At 39.8% G+C, this 18,717-nt stretch overlaps 1 protein-coding gene across 3 annotated transcripts in view; it reads right to left on the bottom strand.

The window, feature by feature from the left end:
* GAS8 (growth arrest specific 8) overlaps positions 1 to 18,717 on the bottom strand; it is a 517,118-nt gene that overhangs the window by 319,215 nt on the left and 179,186 nt on the right. For all 3 annotated transcript variants that reach the window (XM_044081740.1, XM_044081739.1, XM_044081737.1), the window contains one exon: positions 3,964 to 4,169. In XM_044081740.1, coding sequence (XP_043937675.1) covers positions 3,964 to 4,169 — 206 coding nt within the window. The remainder of the gene's footprint in view (positions 1 to 3,963; positions 4,170 to 18,717) is intronic.

The raw sequence follows: 18,717 nt of genomic DNA, 5'->3' as shown, positions 1-18,717 counted from the left end.
TAAAACAAATGCACAACTACAAACCCCTCACCAGATTAGTCAGAAACAGCAAGAATTTTGTCCCTGATCAATTCCTTGCTGACCTCCGTCTTGTAACTGGTCCATCCTAAAAACTCTACCCTTAGATCAGAGCGTGTCATACTTTAATGACACCTTCCTTAAAATACTTGACTATCACGCTCCCAAGCGACTCATTAGAACTAAGGAACGATTGCACCTTGGCTAACTAATGATTCTAAAACTAAAATTAAACTCAGAGACCAGGCCTGGAACAAATGGAGAACCACTAAAACCCCTCTAGATCGCATCAAGTTTCTTCAGCTTAGAAACTCAACCAAAGCTGCCGTTATGTCTGACAAAAAACAATATTTCTGTCACCTACAAGACAAATATCAAAATAATCCCAAAATATTCTGGTCAAGTTTCAATCACCTACTCCATCCAGGCAAATCCACTACCCCACACCAGAATCACTCATGGACAAAAATCCCAGTGAAATAGCTAACACCTTTAATTCCTTTTTACTGAGACCATCCAGTCCCTTGCTAGTCAGCTCACTTCACCCCTGTGGCTCCCACCCCAACTACCTACCCCACTCAAACTGCCTTTAATTTAAAACCCACCTCCACCTACTACATTCGTACCCTCCTAAAAACTTAAACCAACCACCCTAGCGGCTGACTTTCTCCCAGCCAAATACTTACAAATAGCTCCTCATGCCATAGCCTACCCTGTATCAATCTTAATCAACCGGTCAATTGCTTAAGCCTCTATTCCCTCAATCTGGAAAATCTCGATATCATTCCTCTCCACAAAGGAGGGTTATCCACTGCCACAACAAACTATAGACCCATAGCCATTCTCTCCCCTATCTAAAATTTTGGAACGCTGCATTCACAAGCAACTCATCACCCACCTCACACAAAATAACCTCCTGTCCAACACCCAACACGGTTTCCGCCCCATCATAGCACAACCACGGCTCTCCTCTCCTTTGTTGATTCAATTAACCTCAACCGAATAACAAACTAATTTCCTCTGCGCTCTTTCTAGACCTATCGAAAGCCTTCGATATGGTCAACCACAACCAGCTGCTCCATACATTGGAAACTTTTAATCTTAGCAAAACTACCATAAATTGGTTTAATGCATACCTCACAGGCAGAAAACAGGCGGTACAGTGGCAAAACAAGATTTCAGACCTACTCCCCACGAACATCGGTGTCCCCCAAGGATCTATTCTCGGTCCCCTTCTTTTCTCCTTCTTTATTAATGGTCTACACTCTATCCTCCCCAAAGCCACCTGCATACAATATGCAGATGACTCCACTCTTATCTGCTCGGACGACTCTCTCACCAAACTCCAAGTCACAACCCAAAACTGCTTTTCTATTGTCGAAAAATGGTTCTCAGATCTAAAACTCCTACTTAATCCAACTAAAACCAAATTGCTCCTATTCTACCCCTCCCCAGTGACTTCTTATGGCACGGAACCTCCCCATACCCCCACCTCAACCTTCATTGTGTCCTCTAATAACGGTACCAAAATTTATCCTGTCACCCACACTAAACTACTTGGAGTGACAATTGACCACAAACTGAGATTGGGCATCCATGTAGACCAGGCCATTAAACCACTTAACAAGAAACTTGGGTCCATGTATAAAATAAAGAAATTTTAACCCCCACACCAAACTAACCATTGCCCGTACCACCTCCTACCCACACTCCTCTATGCCTCCCCAATATTCTCCTTCCTTCACAAGAAAGAGCTTAATAAACTATCCACTACCTATAACCACATAGCTAGATTCATTACCGGACTACCCTACCGCACCCATCACTGCCTAAATCTAAAAACACTGGGATGGCTAGAATTGCCCAACATCCTCAAATTTAACCAACTTACAGAGGCATTCAAAATCATAAAACACCCTGAAAAACTCCCTCACTGAACAATATACTTACCCCTACTCTAATCTAACATCCCTAAGGTCATCCAAAAGTATTCAAGTATTAACTATTAAATCTACTAACTCGGTGGTGATGCACTGTACGCCAATTCCATTGGCAAAACTGGAATGCTCTCCCAACAACCTTAGACTTATACCCACTCTCCACCAATTCAAAATACAACTTGAACTCTATTAAAATCTCAATGGCTATGTCCATGCTCTAATCCAGACTAATAGCTCAGGCTCCCAACTCAACCCGGCCTACATAGGCCTCCATCCAGCCCTTAACTTAAGGGTCCACTATTAAGCCCTAATTACTCATCTTTACTAACTTATATCACTAATTGAATTTTTCTTTTTACCTACTGTTATATTTTTGTATTTTTAATGTTGCCTGTCTCAATTTCCTAGCTTATGTCACTATATTTTTATATTTTATATTTTTTATGTACCTCTGTGCTTTGGAGCTTTTCTCCCCGGGTCTCCACTGAAAATGGATATGTATCCAGTTGGACTAACCCGGTCAACAAATGTAAAATAAATAAAAAAAATAAATAACATTTATATTCTACCCCAGGCACTTCAGCTGACGTTTTCTACAGGATGCCAGCACATTTATAATCTTGCTGATTTGTAATTGGCAAACTAAATACAGTTCTTCATAAAGAAAAATATCATATCTTACCACAATTTATCATTTAGTAAAATCCTGTAATAAATACTCCACTTAAATCAATGCTCTCCAATCCATCACTGTATTTAAACTCATAGGATTTAAAGTCCTGTATTTCACCAATTTTTATATTACTCCAGCTCCACAGCATCAAATTTTCCAAATCAAAACATTCTGAGACAGTAGTATTAGAATCACACATCTTTTAAAATGTTCAGCCATGTCATTAGTCATTTTGTTTTACTTGATATACCTCAACTGTTCCATCGTTAAAAAGCATTACCTATTTTTTAGTCTGACATGCATAACACTTTCTATGACTACGTTATCTATTCACTATTGCGGATATACTGTCTTCAGCCTTAAAATCTAGTCCAATTAATCCTCCCTTTCACCAACCCACCTACTTTACAATTTCTACATGGGCATTCTACATTTGGTAAATTACTTACTCCATTATGAAGCCCACTGCTGCACAATATATTTCAAACTGTGGGCCTTCCTGTATGTTATCCTTGGGAAAGGTGGCAAAATCCTGCATTTTTTCATTATTTTGTAAAAACAAACCGATTCTTGAGTATTACTCTGACTACCATTTCAGTAATGTCATTAAATTTCAACACAGAGAAAATTCTTTTTCATCTGATTTTACTTTTTCCTCGCCACCAAAATAACATTCTACTTTTAAAAAGTTTTGATCCCATTCAACATCTTAAAGAGCTGCTCTTATAATATCCCAGAGTTGTTCTCTGACCTGCAATCTTTCCACAACTTTTATAGACAGTTCTTTGAAACCTTCCCCTTTAGCTGCACTCATCTTAATTTCATTACATTTTTAGTAGGGTAGTGGTCTCAAAAAGTATGGAGAATGAGCATGCAAAGTTTTCAGGAAAGTGCTCACTAGTAATTTACACTGAATCTTTTACCCATTTCCTTGTGTGTGTGTGTGTGTGTGTGTGTGTGTGTGTGTGTGTGTGTGTGTGTGTGTGTGGTAACATTTAAGTAAACATGCATAAATATTAGTTGAACTTCAAAGGTTTGTATTAATAAAAAAAGATAATCTAAGAATGATTAACCACATAAATGAGCACATTTTTAAAATACCCTGTAATATGTAGCTCACTTTCTAAAGTTTGTTTCTCTGGAAACTATATGATGCAATCTGAATTGTTAATGAAATGTGAACTTGTGACACTGGCATATCCATGAGTCACTAAAATCAATGTGGCTTGAAGCAAATTTTTGATCCAAATATTGACTTAAGTCTTTCTTACACATTCCAATACATGGGGCCCTAGCTTAAACCTATAACAAATATAAAGTACAAGACCTTGCCTTCAATGAGTTGATAAGGGCCAAATTATTGAGTGTGATATCATTGTAGTAATTCTTGATATCGCTGAAGGCCTTCTCATGGTTCTTCATCAGTGTGTTAATCTGACCATTCTTCCTTTCCTCAATCTCATGTATCTCAGTCTTTCTCCGCAGCTCCAATTCATTTCGCTGTGCTCGCATTTTTTTCTCATATTTTTCCTCTATCTCTGCCAAATACAAGAGAAAAAGTATGGCTAGTCACTTAATCAAAGGTACCCGACTCCTATGAATATACATATACACAAGATGGCAGCAAGAGAGGTATACACACAAGCTGTGAGGGCAGTAGTACTGTAAACATGCTAACTTCTTCTGCTTGAGATCTAAACAACACAATGGCAATTTTCTTTCATGACTCTACCATTTAAACTGGCATTGCAGATTAATATGAACTGCTGCCAAGTAGCTTATTCTGTCTCAGGTCAAAAATAATGGTAAGCAATGATCTTGTAAACAACCACAGGTGACTTCACTGGAAATAACTAAGCATCACTTCCAGAAATGAAAGCCATGTACTTTGGTACCAAGTCCAAACTAAGATGAATGCATTTGACCTCGAAAATGTACTTCACAGTCAAGGATCAAGTGAAAATGATAACTCTTATTAAACAGGCAGATCCATGGAAGGACCCAGCTTTTGAATTTGCGCTGCAAATATATGAATAAAATACGAGCTTGACTACCAGCTGACTCCTTACACATGAATTTAGGTCTTGGAGAAGACGGTCTAATCCTCATTACAGAATATACCCTCTCCATTTTCCCTTTTACTTCAATCACCAACAACATAAAACTTTAAAAACTTCATAACAAAGCATGTACATTCATGCTACCCTCTTGAAACATGAGCATTACTTTCCTTAACAGGAAAGGTTGGTAATATCTAATCATGGTAATCTCTAATCATTCATACTTCTATTTATGCTCTATGATTGTCATACTGCTCATTCCTGAGTCACAGCCCAACAAATGCGCCTTCCCTCTTTATTTGCAACCATAAATCTTCAGGTCTTCAGCCAGATCCTTATTAAAACTTTCTATTCCCTCCCACAAATTACAATCTTAATAGCTTAATCAAAACAATGGACCACCATCCTTCATTTATCTGGTCTTTGAGACAGTACAGTTACACTATGACTTCATCAAGCAAACAGATGATTAAATCATCCTTGTCTTCACAGTCTTTAAATGTGTTTGAGTTGTGAACTGAAACTGAGTCGGTCATCTGTGTAACATATCAGACAGGTGTAACTAAGCTGCATACATTCTATTCAACAAGTCAAGTTACTTTGACCTATCTGCTTTATTAATTTATAAAAAAGAATTAACAATTATTATAACATCTGATGTCTTTTTCATCTGTTCCTCAACTAATGGGTCTTGGATCCGATTTCGGCCACTTCTAAAGCCTTGGCTCTGTAGCTCGAGCTCCTGCCCTTACCCACAATCCTCCCTTCTAGCAAGAATTACCTCAGATCTCATTTTCCACTTCAGAGAATTGATGTGGTATACTGTAGCTTGGTCATTTCAGTGGATAGGATAAGTGATGTGATTTACTACTCTATTTTATTCTTGTTGTTCCTGCCTCCCCTTTCTTCTATCAGTCAAATATATATATATATATATATATATATATATATATATATATATATATATATATATATATATATATATAAATATATATAAACTGTGTCTGTTTTGCCTCAGGCCTCATGCCTTGTTTACTTATTGAAGGGTTTCTCTTTTTCTTGTGTTACCTTCTGTAGGTAGTCCTAACTTATCATTATTGTTATTTTTCTCTGAATTTTACCATTGTTGGTAGACTGTTGTATTTTTCATCCCTTTCTTTTCTAGGTTACTTTCTTCATCATGTCAAATAAGCTGACTGATTTCAAGAAATGCACCTCCTGTGATCACAATATCCTTAATTCTGATGCCCACCAGCAATGTGTGCATTGTTTGGGTTCTGCCCTGTTGAAGGTTGAGTGTGAGATCTGTGCAGGGTTCAACCACTGGGCTTTGGCTGAATGCTACAACAAGTTAATCCTCAAGGGTTTGTTACCCTCTACCTCTTCTCCATCCTCTGCTGGTACTCCCCCTACATCCACAAAGCCTCCTGAAAAGGCTAAGGGGGATTAATTGTGTGTGAGATCTGTGCAGGGTTCAACCACTGGGCTTTGGTTGAACGCTACAACAAGTTAGTCCTCAAGGGTTTATTACCCTCTATCTCTTCTTCATCTTCTGCTGGTACTCCCCCTACATCCACGAAGCCTCCTGAAAAGGCTAAGGGGGATTAATAGTGTGTGAGATCTGTGCAGGGTTCAACCACTATGCTTTGGTTGAACGCTACGAAAAGTTAGTCCTCAAGGGTTTATTACCTACCTCTTCTTCATCTTCTGCTGGTACTCCCCTACATCCACAAAGCCTCCTGAAAAGGCTAAGGGGGATTAATTGTGTGTGAGATCTCTGCAGGGTTCAACCACTGGGCTTTGGTTGAACACTACAACAAGTTAGTCCTCAAGGATTTATTACCCTCTATCTCTTCCTCATCTTCTGCTGGTACTCCCCCTACATCCACGAAGCCTCCTGAAAAGGCTAAGGGGGATTAATAGTGTGCGAGATCTGTGCAGGGTTCAACCACTGGGCTTTGGTTGAACGCTACAAAAAGCTAGTCCTCAAGGGTTTATTACCTACCTCTTCTTCATCTTCTGCTGGTACTCCCCCAACATCCACGAAGCTTCCTGAAAAGGCTATAATGGACCAAGGGCAACAAGGCGAGAAAATTATTCCCTGATCTTTCTCCCTCCTCTGTTTCAGGTTTGGCTCCACCCAAAAAAAGATCTCTAAGCTGTCAGATCTGACTGGCTCTTTGAATCCGTTAAGGTCTAAGCGTAAATCTTCAGTTCACTGCTCCTCCATCTTTCCCCTGAAGCCAATCCCTTCTTGGATCTGTTCACCTTTCTTACAGGAGACCCCAAGAAGGACTTACAGGCCACCCTCTACACATCTCTTAGGTCATTTAGGAGCTTAAATAAAACAGATGTGCACAAGATGATGAGAAAATTTCTACGGACTCAGATTCAGTAAGGAATTTTATCAGATCCGGCTCCCATCGGACTTGTAAGCCTGCCATCAACTCCTACTAAGTTGTTGACTACTACTCAGATATGACCTTCGGTTTCGGCACCATCAGACCCAAGAGTCTCAAGTCGGTCTACATCGGACCTGAAGGCTTGGCCTTCTTCAACTCCGTTAATGTCTCTGATCCAGTCAGTGATGACTTTGTTGGAGGTGGAGGGATCTTGGAGCTGAAGCAATGGCATCGGATCTAGGGGGCTGGGTTCAACTCTTGATGCCCTCGAATCCATCCCTCCCTCTCTGAGTTTCGGCATGGGACAGTTCAACTTCTGCCTCAAGGCAGGGTCATAGTGATGCTCTGAGCCATCCTGGGAAGTTGTCTTTGGCTCCTACCAGGACAGCCCTTGCTTCTCCTATATATTCTGCCTTTGAGGTAGTAAAGAGAGTTTTCTTCACCACTGTGGATAACACATACTTGCCCTCCTCGGGCCCACCCCCTCCACAACTATCTGTCATGGACTCAGAGCCTCTACATCCTGTCACATTGAAGCAGCCAGTTCATACAATCACTGAGACAGTTCTTATTCAGGACTCAGCTCACACTTATGAATCCTTTCAGGAGCATCCCACTGGAGAGCCACCTAGGAAGCACTTGTACAAGAAGAGGCACATAGACACAGACTTCAATGGTGGAGAAGGGTTCCCCCATATCACCCCTTAAGGATGCCTCCTTCAGTGAAATACATGAGCTTTTGAGACAGAAAGGTGGGTGGTCTTCCCTTGGGAAGGTGGGGTCAAGAGTCTGTTTCCTGAGGCTTTCAGAGCTTAGGTTCATAGGTTCATAGGTTTATACTAGGCTATCTGCCCTAAGGCATTTATAAGCCTAGCCCAAAGTTTTGTGGCTTACGCCACCCCTTATGTTAAAAAATACTGTGCCCATTAGTTTGTTGTGCCTCTGTCCAGCAGTGACACAGAGATTATTCCCGGGGTAAACCTACGATCTCCCATCCACCAGTCAAGATTTCTCTTGAACAGAGCCAGCGAGGTGCTCTGCCTCACATGGACCGGGATTTTATTCCACAGCACAGGGAGTCTCTGGGTGACAAATCTATCCCTCCGGCATGTCCTATTTATATCCGTGCTAAGGTTTAAGTCGCTTGCTCTAGTGGATCTGGTAGATTTGGATTTTTTGAGATGGAGCATGTCCATTAATTCCGGGTTGGACATGGCCTTGTATGTCAGGCACAGGTCACCTCTGAACAGGTGGTATGCGACTGAATAGAGTTGGAGTTTCTTCAGTCTGGCAGCATATGACAGATTTTGGAGTCCCTTTATCCTTTTGGTGAGGAACTTTTGGGGTCTCTCCAACTGCTGCAGGTGTCGGGTGAGATACATCCCGAATGGGGCATTGTACTCGATCATTGGTCTGATAAGTGAAGAGTACAGGGGAACAATGACCTCACTTGATCTGGATGTGAATCCCTTCATGATCAGGTGGGCAATGTAGAAGGTCTTTCTAACCACTTTAGCAATGTGAGTGTCAAAAGAAAGGCCACTGTCAACCTGGGTCCCCAGGTCCCTGATAACCTCTTCTGTGCTTAATGGATTGCCACCTATATGGTAGCTTGGGGTTACCTTGTTTTTCCCGAAGGGTATGACTATATATTTTTTGGCATTTAACTTCAGGCCATGGCTCTGGCACCAGTTATCAGTTTCCGTGAGACCCCTCTGAAGGATATCTGTGTCCGATGTACTTTCCACTATGGCACCCAGTTTGCAGTCATCTGCAAACTTTGTCAGCCATAGTCCTCCTATGTTTGCCTGTACTTCTGAGAAGTAGATGCCGAACAACAGGGGGCCAAGGAGCTATGTCCTAGGTAGTCGCCCCAGTAGGCGAGAAAGTGGACTTTACCTCTTGCCAAGCTTGGAAGGATCTGGATGCCAAGGAGCCAATCCCTAGAAGACCTGAAAAATACCTGGTTGCACCTAAGGATTTGGCCCACTGGAGCAAGGTTCTCCCTTTACACGCCAGAAATCAAGAAAGAACTTGCTGAACAAATTTTTGCTGTCCATCCCCCCAAGAGTGAGTCCAGGGCATTGGACAGGTTTGGGAAGCATGTTTTGTGTGTCAACAACCTTCACTCTAAGGTCACTGAACTATATGGCATATACCACAAGATTTCAGAGGGACTTGATTGAGGTGTTTTTCAATGCTCTCTCTGGATCCATGTTGGTGGAGGACATGAAGACAATTTCTTTGTAACTGGCCTCCCTACAGTCCCAACTGAATGCCTCAATGAGGCTCATTTCCCATGACTCAGAAGGTGCTTCAAGAGCAGTGGGGTCAGGAATAGCTGTGTGACAGCACAACTGGATGTGTCCCTGTGACTTCACCGAGCCTTTCAAGTCATCATTTATCAATGCTCTTTTAGATGGATCTACTTTATTTGGCTGCAAGGTTAGAGAAACACTATCCCGGACTGAATAAGATAGGGAAACCTTATCTATGTACACCTGAAAGGATCTTTTCACTAAATCAGAGAGGTGTTAAGAAAATGTGTTTCTGGAAGTTGCAAGGCACTTCCCAGGACTCCTAAAGGGACAAGTTCCCCCCCTTGGCAGATGAGGGAACTCCAATAATACACAACGTCCTCATGACAGAGGAGGCCTGATGTCCCCATAGATTACAACAGCCAAATAATTTCCACAGACTGTAATGAAAAACAAGTCACCCACAACAACTGAAAAATATAATATACACACAAAAAGTAAAAATAACTCAATTAAACATTAAAAAATACACAATTTATATATTTGTTTGCCTTTTTCCCAGCCTCCAAAACAAGTTTGACAGAATTCTGTAATCCCTGGATATTCATAGGGAAATAAGATAATACCTAGATAACGAACTAAAAGTTGTGGAAACAGAACTATAAAATAAAAGCTAATAACCACAAACAAGCCCCTATTAATGGGCCACAAGACAAATTGATGAATCCCTTAAAAATAAACCACAAAAGCACAAAACACCACTGTGCTATGAAATTAAAAAATAAACTTTAATAAAAGCCAATGATAAATAAGAGGTTAAGCGCTTTTGTCCAAGAAAATCAAGGACTTCTTCAGAACAAAGCTAACTGAGTTAATTATGATTTAAGTAACAATTACAAAATGACACCATCAAATCAATTAAATCCTACCCATCATTTAAAACAATACTATCCAAATACAGCCAACTACATGTATTCACTTATATACAAAAGTAAAAAATTCTAAAAAACATCACCAGCAGTAGAAAACTACCTAAACGATGTCTACAATTGCAATTGTTTCAATTTTAAAATACTGTCTACACAATTTTGTTAAGCCAAGCAGATTTGTCAGCAACAGTTGGCAACTGCCATTTAAGTTCAAGAGACTCAGGTTTCAATTTACATGCCCCCCCCCCCAGATCCAATTGAATGGAATCAAACACCTAGAATTTAAAGAAAACATTTCTGGGTTTTCACTAACATGCCTGCCCAATGCACTTTTTCCATTTCTTTTACCCATGTTATATATGTGATTGTAAATTCATTCTTTAATTTTTCTCTCAGTTTTTCCTATATAAAAACCTGCACATAACTGACACTTAGCAATATAAATGACAATTTTAGAAGTGCAATTATAATAGGCATTTTTATTGACCTATTCTTTCTCATTCAAATAAATTCTATCTCCTTCTAAGATGTATCTGCATTGTTACACATGCACTACATTTAAATGTGCCTTTATTCAAACCCCTATTATAACCCAGTTTCTTTAAACTATTGGATTCCAACATGTCTTTAAAATTCCTATCCCTTTTGTATACAATTTTTGGGTCATTCCCCGATAGGTTGAACAATTCTTCATCCACTCTTCCTTGCTTGTTGATGCAAGAGATAACAGACATGTTGTTGGTCTGAATCGCAATAGTCCCTAGAGGAAGGGCATGTTGAAAGGCCTGCACCACTAATAGGACTGCTCTCATCTTTAGTACATTAATATCAGATTAGTCTCTTGGGGGAACAAAATGAGTTGGACAGTCCTACCCAGAAAATGCCCCCCTCCCCCCAGTTGGGAGGCATCCACAGTCACTGTGGCCATAGGGGGCGGTAAAACAAAAGGTTAGCCTACATGAATGTCATCTGACTGGATCCACCAGTGGATGTGCTATTTGCAAAATGGAGTAAGTTTGACTGGAAAGAATAAGAGTTGTCAAAGAACAGACCATTGAACAGCCAGAGTCCACTGAAGAACACATATAAAGTATTGTGCTAAGGGAAGCAATACAATGGCTGCTGCCATGGATACTAGCGCTTGAAGAATTAACTTGGCCGAAGAAGATGAATGGGAGATAATCTGATGGACCTAAGACCTGTGCATGGATTTGCGATGAATCAGCAGTGATGCTATTAATGTTATTGTGTTCAGATGTGCACCAATGAACTCAAGGCTCAGAACTGGTGTCAAGTTTGATTTGGCATAATTTATTGTTATCCCCAGTGACTGGCAAATATGGAGCAAATAATCCCTGGGTTGCTGAAGGAGATGCTTGAAGGGAGCAGTGTGGAGCCAGTCGGCCAGATATCGAAACACTTGGAATCCTCTGAGTCTCAGGTGAGCAGCCACCACTGCCATCTATTTGGTAAACACACTGGGGACTGTGGCAAATCCAGAGGGCAGGGATCTGAATTGGTAATGACTGGCTCCCAGCCAAAAGCATGATTGTCTCCTGGATTGCCTGTCTATTTTGATGTGATAGTACACATCATGACGATCTATGGAGCACATCCAATCGTCCTTGCAAAGAAATGGCAAAATGGACTGAACTGTGACCATTTGGGACTCTGACATCTTTATGTATTGACTCAATTTGCTCAGATCCAGACTAGATCTGATGTCCCTTGTCTTTTTGGGCACTAAAACTCAGCAGCCTACCGTGTACCTCTAGTGGGCCCCTCTTCCTCCAGACACCTTAGTTCCATATACTCTCCCTGTGAAGTGGTATGTAACTTGCTCAACTGGTTACCTGCTTTCTCCCGACTCACCACAAGGTGGCAGCATCTTCTACCCAACTACGGGTGGTTATCCAAGGTTACCTTGTTTCCCCTCTTTAAACCTACAAGCTTACTTAAAAGCCTATAATTCTTGTTTTCTTTACTGCAAACTGACATTTTTCTCCCTCTGAACAGCACTAACTTATCCACCTCGAACAGCTCTTTCACCCACACAAAGTGCCTGCCCCTATCTGATTCTATACCTTCTATCTCTTCTTACCATTACTTAACAGCAGCAGTTGCTTATACTTTTTTGCTGTTGATCTCTCTTCTCTTGTTCTTCCCCACTCCGTTCGCCCTGCGGGCTCACTCCGCTCCCCTACCCTACCCCCAATTCCCACCCACCCCCACAACATCTACACTTATACCCACATAGACACACCTACTTCCTCCACTCCTACCAAACTCCACCCCTTTCTCCTCCTTTCACCCCCCCTCTTTCCTATCACACCCACATCTCCATTACCCCACCCCCTTACCAAACTCCTACTGGCTTATTAAAACCCTAATATCACAACACAACTGAAACGGCTCGTACTTTTGGTACCAGAAAGGACAACGAAGTGAATGTATTTAGCGCTTTCTTCCACTTTATTTACACCATGGACTTCTTCAGAAAAACGGGAACTCTCCCATGTTCCCGTTTTTATACATTGCAGGATGTGATGTCATATTAGTCACACAGTTTTTATCTCTCACAATAATCAATGTTTAACACTAAATTTAAAATTCTCTAAATAATCTTTGCTTCTTAATAACACTAAAATATAAAAAATAGTAATAGTAATAATAGTGTTCATAATTATAATATTATGAAAAATGGATGTTTTTATATTATAAAAAATAGATGTTTTTATATACACACATGAATATAAAATTAAATACTTATACAGTAGTGAATGCATATATGTATACACACTCAGTCATACACCAACTTACATTCCGACACATACCCACACATAAACATACACACACACACACACACGCACACACACACACCCCCCACACCCACACACACACACTCATATATACACACACCCAATTTTGAACTCTTAATATACAATAATAGTAATGTTATCATATAGACCAGACCATAGAATATGTCAAAACCAATATTCACTTTGAAATATCATTTTCTCAAAAGTATAATTTTAACCATTAACTTGACATCAAACTATCTTCATTAGATGTCAGTATAGGTTACCTTACACATAAATGCATTCAACTTAAAAATATCTAATATTTTATATAATACTATTGTGTAATTGATGGAATGTAATGAGATGTTGAACATTAGGAATATCATAGAGACAAATTGGACGATCATTTTGGGTAATAGGGAGCTTATGACAGTTTTAGGTACGAAACCAACATTCACCTATAAAAATATGGTGAACATGAAGAAGATGCTAGAGTATAAAGGTTATAATAGAGAAACTCAGACTAGAATAGTAAGTAACAAAAAGGGAACTTTCTCATGTAAAGATTGCAAACAGTGTAGATATATTATGAACACCTCTTTTGTGACCTTGAAACATCTAAATAGAACTTTTTGGGCTAGAGAATATTACAACTGTAACAGTGACCATGTGGTATATTTAGCTACATGTGTCACTTGTGAAAATTATTACGTTGGTAAAACAATAAGATGTTTAAAAAGACGTATATATGAGCATACTTTAGCCATAAAAAACAAAGATACAAACAATTCATTAGCAAGACATGCCTTGGTGTGTACAGACTTCAAAAAGTTTGAATTTTTTGTCTTGGATAGACTTGAAAAGGGAGTGTTGAAGGGTGACATAAACAACAAATTAGAACAGAAAGAGACACTATGGCAGTTGGTATTAGGCGCTGACACTTCACCTGGATTAAATGATTCAATTAATATCAAATGTTTTCTATTAAATAGATAGTAAGGTTTTCATCAATTACACAATAGTATTATATAAAATATTAGATATTTTTAAGTTGAATGCATTTATGTGTAAGGTAACCTATACTGACATCTAATGAAGATAGTTTGATGTCAAGTTAATGGTTAAAATTATACTTTTGAGAAAATGATATTTCAAAGTGAATATTGGTTTTGACATATTCTATGGTCTGGTCTATATGATAACATTACTATTATTGTATATTAAGAGTTCAAAATTGGGTGTGTGTATATATGAGTGTGTGTGTGTGGGTGTGGGGGGTGTGTGTGTGTGCGTGTGTGTGTGTGTATGTTTATGTGTGGGTATGTGTCGGAATGTAAGTTGGTGTATGACTGAGTGTGTATACATATATGCATTCACTACTGTATAAGTATTTAATTTTATATTCATGTGTGTATATAAAAACATCTATTTTTTATAATATAAAAACATCCATTTTTCATAATATTATAATTATGAACACTATTATTACTATTACTATTTTTTATATTTTAGTGTTATTAAGAAGCAAAGATTATTTAGAGAATTTTAAATTTAGTGTTAAACATTGATTATTGTGAGAGATAAAAACTGTGTGACTAATATGACATCACATCCTGCAATGTATAAAAACGGGAACATGGGAGAGTTCCCGTTTTTCTGAAGAAGTCCATGGTGTAAATAAAGTGGAAGAAAGCGCTAAATACATTCACTTCGTTGTCCTTTCTGGTACCAAAAGTACGAGCCGTTTCAGTTGTGTTGTGTAGTTACCCGTTTTCTGGCTAGTCCGGATCTGCTATCTTTATTTAAAACCCTAATATGTCCATAAAATATTCATCCCTTTCAATCCTATTAATACTTCTCCTAAACCTTACCTTCATCTGCCATCTTACCCAACCTTATCTCTTCAACCACACCCTACTCCTACACACAACCTACTCCCTCCACACAACTCATACCTATTATACCAACTCTATCTCTCATGAACTGTACCCCACTAACCATATCCTATGGTTTCACTACAAACCAATCCCCTCTCATAACACCTCTAGATATAATCACCTTCCCATATCCTATACAAATCCACTAACCCACACCTCCCAACCTAAACAATCCAAATACCTCTGCTACTTAACACAACTCCTAATGTCCATACTGCTACCTGGCGATATACACCCCAACCCAGGCCCAAACCACCCCTCCTCAATACCTAAATCCATCCTATTTGCATCTCTTAATGCACAAAGCATAGCTAACAAAATTCCAAATCTGCATGCCTGGCTATCCCACAACAAACCAGACATCTTAGCTATTTCTGGAACCTGGCTAAAGCCACACATGAAAGATTCCGAGATAATGCCACCTTACTACTCAATCATCAGATCAGACAGAACCCATAAAAAAGGTGGTGGAGTAGCTCTACTCTACTCATCCTCCCTAAACTTAACACCCTATGATAAAGCTATTCCCCAGTACCAAAATGCAGAACTAATACTGGCTCACCTCCAGCTAAACAAATATAAATATATCTGCATTGCCTTACTGTACATCCCCCCAGGAGACAATATCCCAATACTGAAGAAATCCTCTCTTGGCTTTCAGCCAACATCAACAATGAAACCATAATCATGGGAGATACCAATATTAACTGGTCCTCCATTCAATCCCCCTCACACTCCCTTAACATCAACCTATACAACTACTCCCAACTCATCAATACCATAACTAGACCAAGCAAAGGCTTCTCCAGTGGCAACATCCTAGACTGGATTCTAGTCTCCCACCCCCACTACTACCCAGATAATGGAACAATACCAGACTCCCTCAGCGACCACCTCCCCATTTATGCAAGACGTCTCCCTTCTCCCTTACAAGTCACCCATAATTACATCACTACCCGGTGCCATAGGAGATTCAATCCTGAAGCTTTCTCAGCTGCACTAAATCTGCTGAACTGGTACCCCTTAAAGACTCTTCCCCTTGAAAATGCTATCACTCACTTTAATACCACCTTCCTCAACCTTCTAGATACTCATGCCCCATTAAAAACCAAAAGAATAAAAAGGCAATCCACACCCTGGTTAAGTATAAACACCCTAACCACCATGCGGCTTAGAGACAAAGCCTGGACACAATATCAAAATAACAAAACTACTTCTTCCCTCAATGAATACAAAGCCCTTCGTAACTCAGTTAAAAAACTTATCTCTGCAGACCGTCATAACTACTTCACCCGACTTCAAAGCAATTTCAAAACCAACCCTCAGAAGTTCTGCAAAGGCATAACTACCCTTTTAAAACCCGGGAACACAGGAAATTCAATCCCTTGCCCAAATACTGATGATACTGATCTTGCAACCCAATTTAACTCTTTCTTCATAGACTCTATTTCCAAACTCACCAGCTCTTTTTCAAACAACAATACTCCTCCAACCTGCATTTCCTCTCAGGTATCTTCCCCTACAACTTTTCCCACTCCTCCTCAAGCTCTTTCATCTCTAACTTTTCCCACATCACCTCATACTTCTCCTCCCCCACCTTCCCCCACTCATTCCACAACTCCACCTTTCCTCATCAAACCTATTCCTACATCCACCATAAAAAAACTCCTGCAGAAACTAAAACCATGCACCAATGCCCCTGATAACATTCCATCATACTACCTTAGTATAGCTGCTGAAGCCATTGCCCTCCCTGTCAGTATCCTAATTAACCGTTCAATCCAAGAAAATTTTGTTCCTCTAATCTGGAAAAAAGCCTACATCATTCCCCTGCACAAACGTGGAACCAATACTAATATTTCCAACTTCCGTCCTATCGCCATCCTTTCTCCCATTTCAAAACTCCTGGAGAAATGTATCCATCTTCAACTCCTTCCACATCTTCTGGATAACAATCTACTAACTCCTACACAGCATGGATTCAGACCCCATCATAGTACTATGACTGCCCTCCTATCCTTCCTTGAAACTGTGAACAAAGCTAAGGACTCTGGCCTCATTGTATCTACCATCCTCCTCGATCTTTCTAAAGCTTTCGATACTATCTCTCATAACCTCCTTCTTACTAAGCTTTCTAACCTAAACCTTTCTCCCTCTTCCCTCTGTTGGTTTACTAGCTATCTCTCCAATCGGCAACAAGCTGTCAGGTGGAAAAAAGCCAGCTCCTCCTTCCTTGACACACCCACAGGTGTCCCACAAGGCTCTATTCTGGGCCCCCTCCTCTTCAATATTTTCATTAATGACTTTTTCCGCTCTATCCCCCTTGCAAATATTATTCAATATGCTGATGACTCCACTATCATCTGTGCTACCCCATCCATCCCAACTCTCTTAAAACTAACTCAAGATGCCTTCTCCACCACAGAACAATGTATGAAAGAGAATCATCTTGCAATCAATGCTGCTAAAACCAAGCTTATGATATTCTCCCCCTCCAAAACTAATAACTTTGACAGAAATTTATTCTCCATCACCAGCCAGAACAATACATGTCTCGAGCTGGTATCTGAAGCCAAACTACTCGGGATTCAAATTGATGACAAGCTGAAATTCAACTCCCATCTACTCCTAAATATAAAAAAACCCCATCAAAAACTAGGCATGCTCTACCACCATCATCGGTTCCTCACCTCTACTACCAAAATTACCCTCGCTACCACATTTCTCCTTCCCTCCCTTCTCTATGGCGCCCCTCTTCTAACAAACCTACAATCTTCTCTGAAATCCAAACTATCATCTTGCTACAATAAAATAGCCAGATTTGCAACCAGCAGCAAATCATCTACCCATCACTGTGAACCTCTCCAAAAACTCAACTGGCTTGAGCTACCCCACTACCTCTCCTATACTCAACTCACCTATGCACATAAACTCATCTTCCAGCCAGCACTCTGTCCCTCTCTTTCAACTACATTTAAAATGCATCAAACACAAAGACTTCTAAGATCTAACAATCAAAACCTCATAGAGGTCTACAGACCCATACACGCTCCAGGACAACACCTCCTGTCCTTCTCACTAGCACGCCAATGGAACTCCCTTCCCCCATTCAGCCGTACAACTGCTAGCCTCCCACACTTTAAAAAATTACTACACTCTCATCTAACATCCTCATGGGAATGCTCCTGCTCACATCCTTCATAACCTACCCTACTTCCACCACTACTCCTCTTTCTTTTTCCATTCCCAGCTAGCAAATTCATGCTTGCTTCCACCATTCAACTCACTTGTACCAAGTAATTAAAAAAAAAAAAAAAAAAAAAAAAAACACAATACTATTTCTTTTTATATTTCTCCTCTATTACTTGTTTTGATACTTATGTTTTTTCTCTATATAATCTATGTATTGAAATTAATCTTTGTATTTTATGTATTGTGTAACATAATCTTTGTATAATCTGTATGTGGAGCTTTTCTCCCCAGGACTCCATTGAAAACGGGTTATTTGGGCCCAATGGACTATCCTGGTTAAACAACAGCAAATAAATAAATAAAATAAATAAAACAAAATGTGAGTAAATTCAAAATCCTATTTGTTTTGGTGGGACATCTTGGATGACTCTTCTTCCTAGCAGCTTTTGAATTTCTTGTACTGCCACTTTCCTCTGACTGGGTGGAACTTCGGGAATTGTTTTCCTT

The sequence above is a fragment of the Protopterus annectens genome, chromosome 8.part1, assembly GCF_019279795.1.
Source record: "Protopterus annectens isolate FY-2018-M chromosome 8.part1, PAN1.0, whole genome shotgun sequence".
NCBI lineage: Eukaryota > Metazoa > Chordata > Ceratodontiformes > Protopteridae > Protopterus > Protopterus annectens.
Note: the sequence above shows the minus strand (reverse complement) of the source record. Positions and strands in the feature narration are given on the sequence as shown.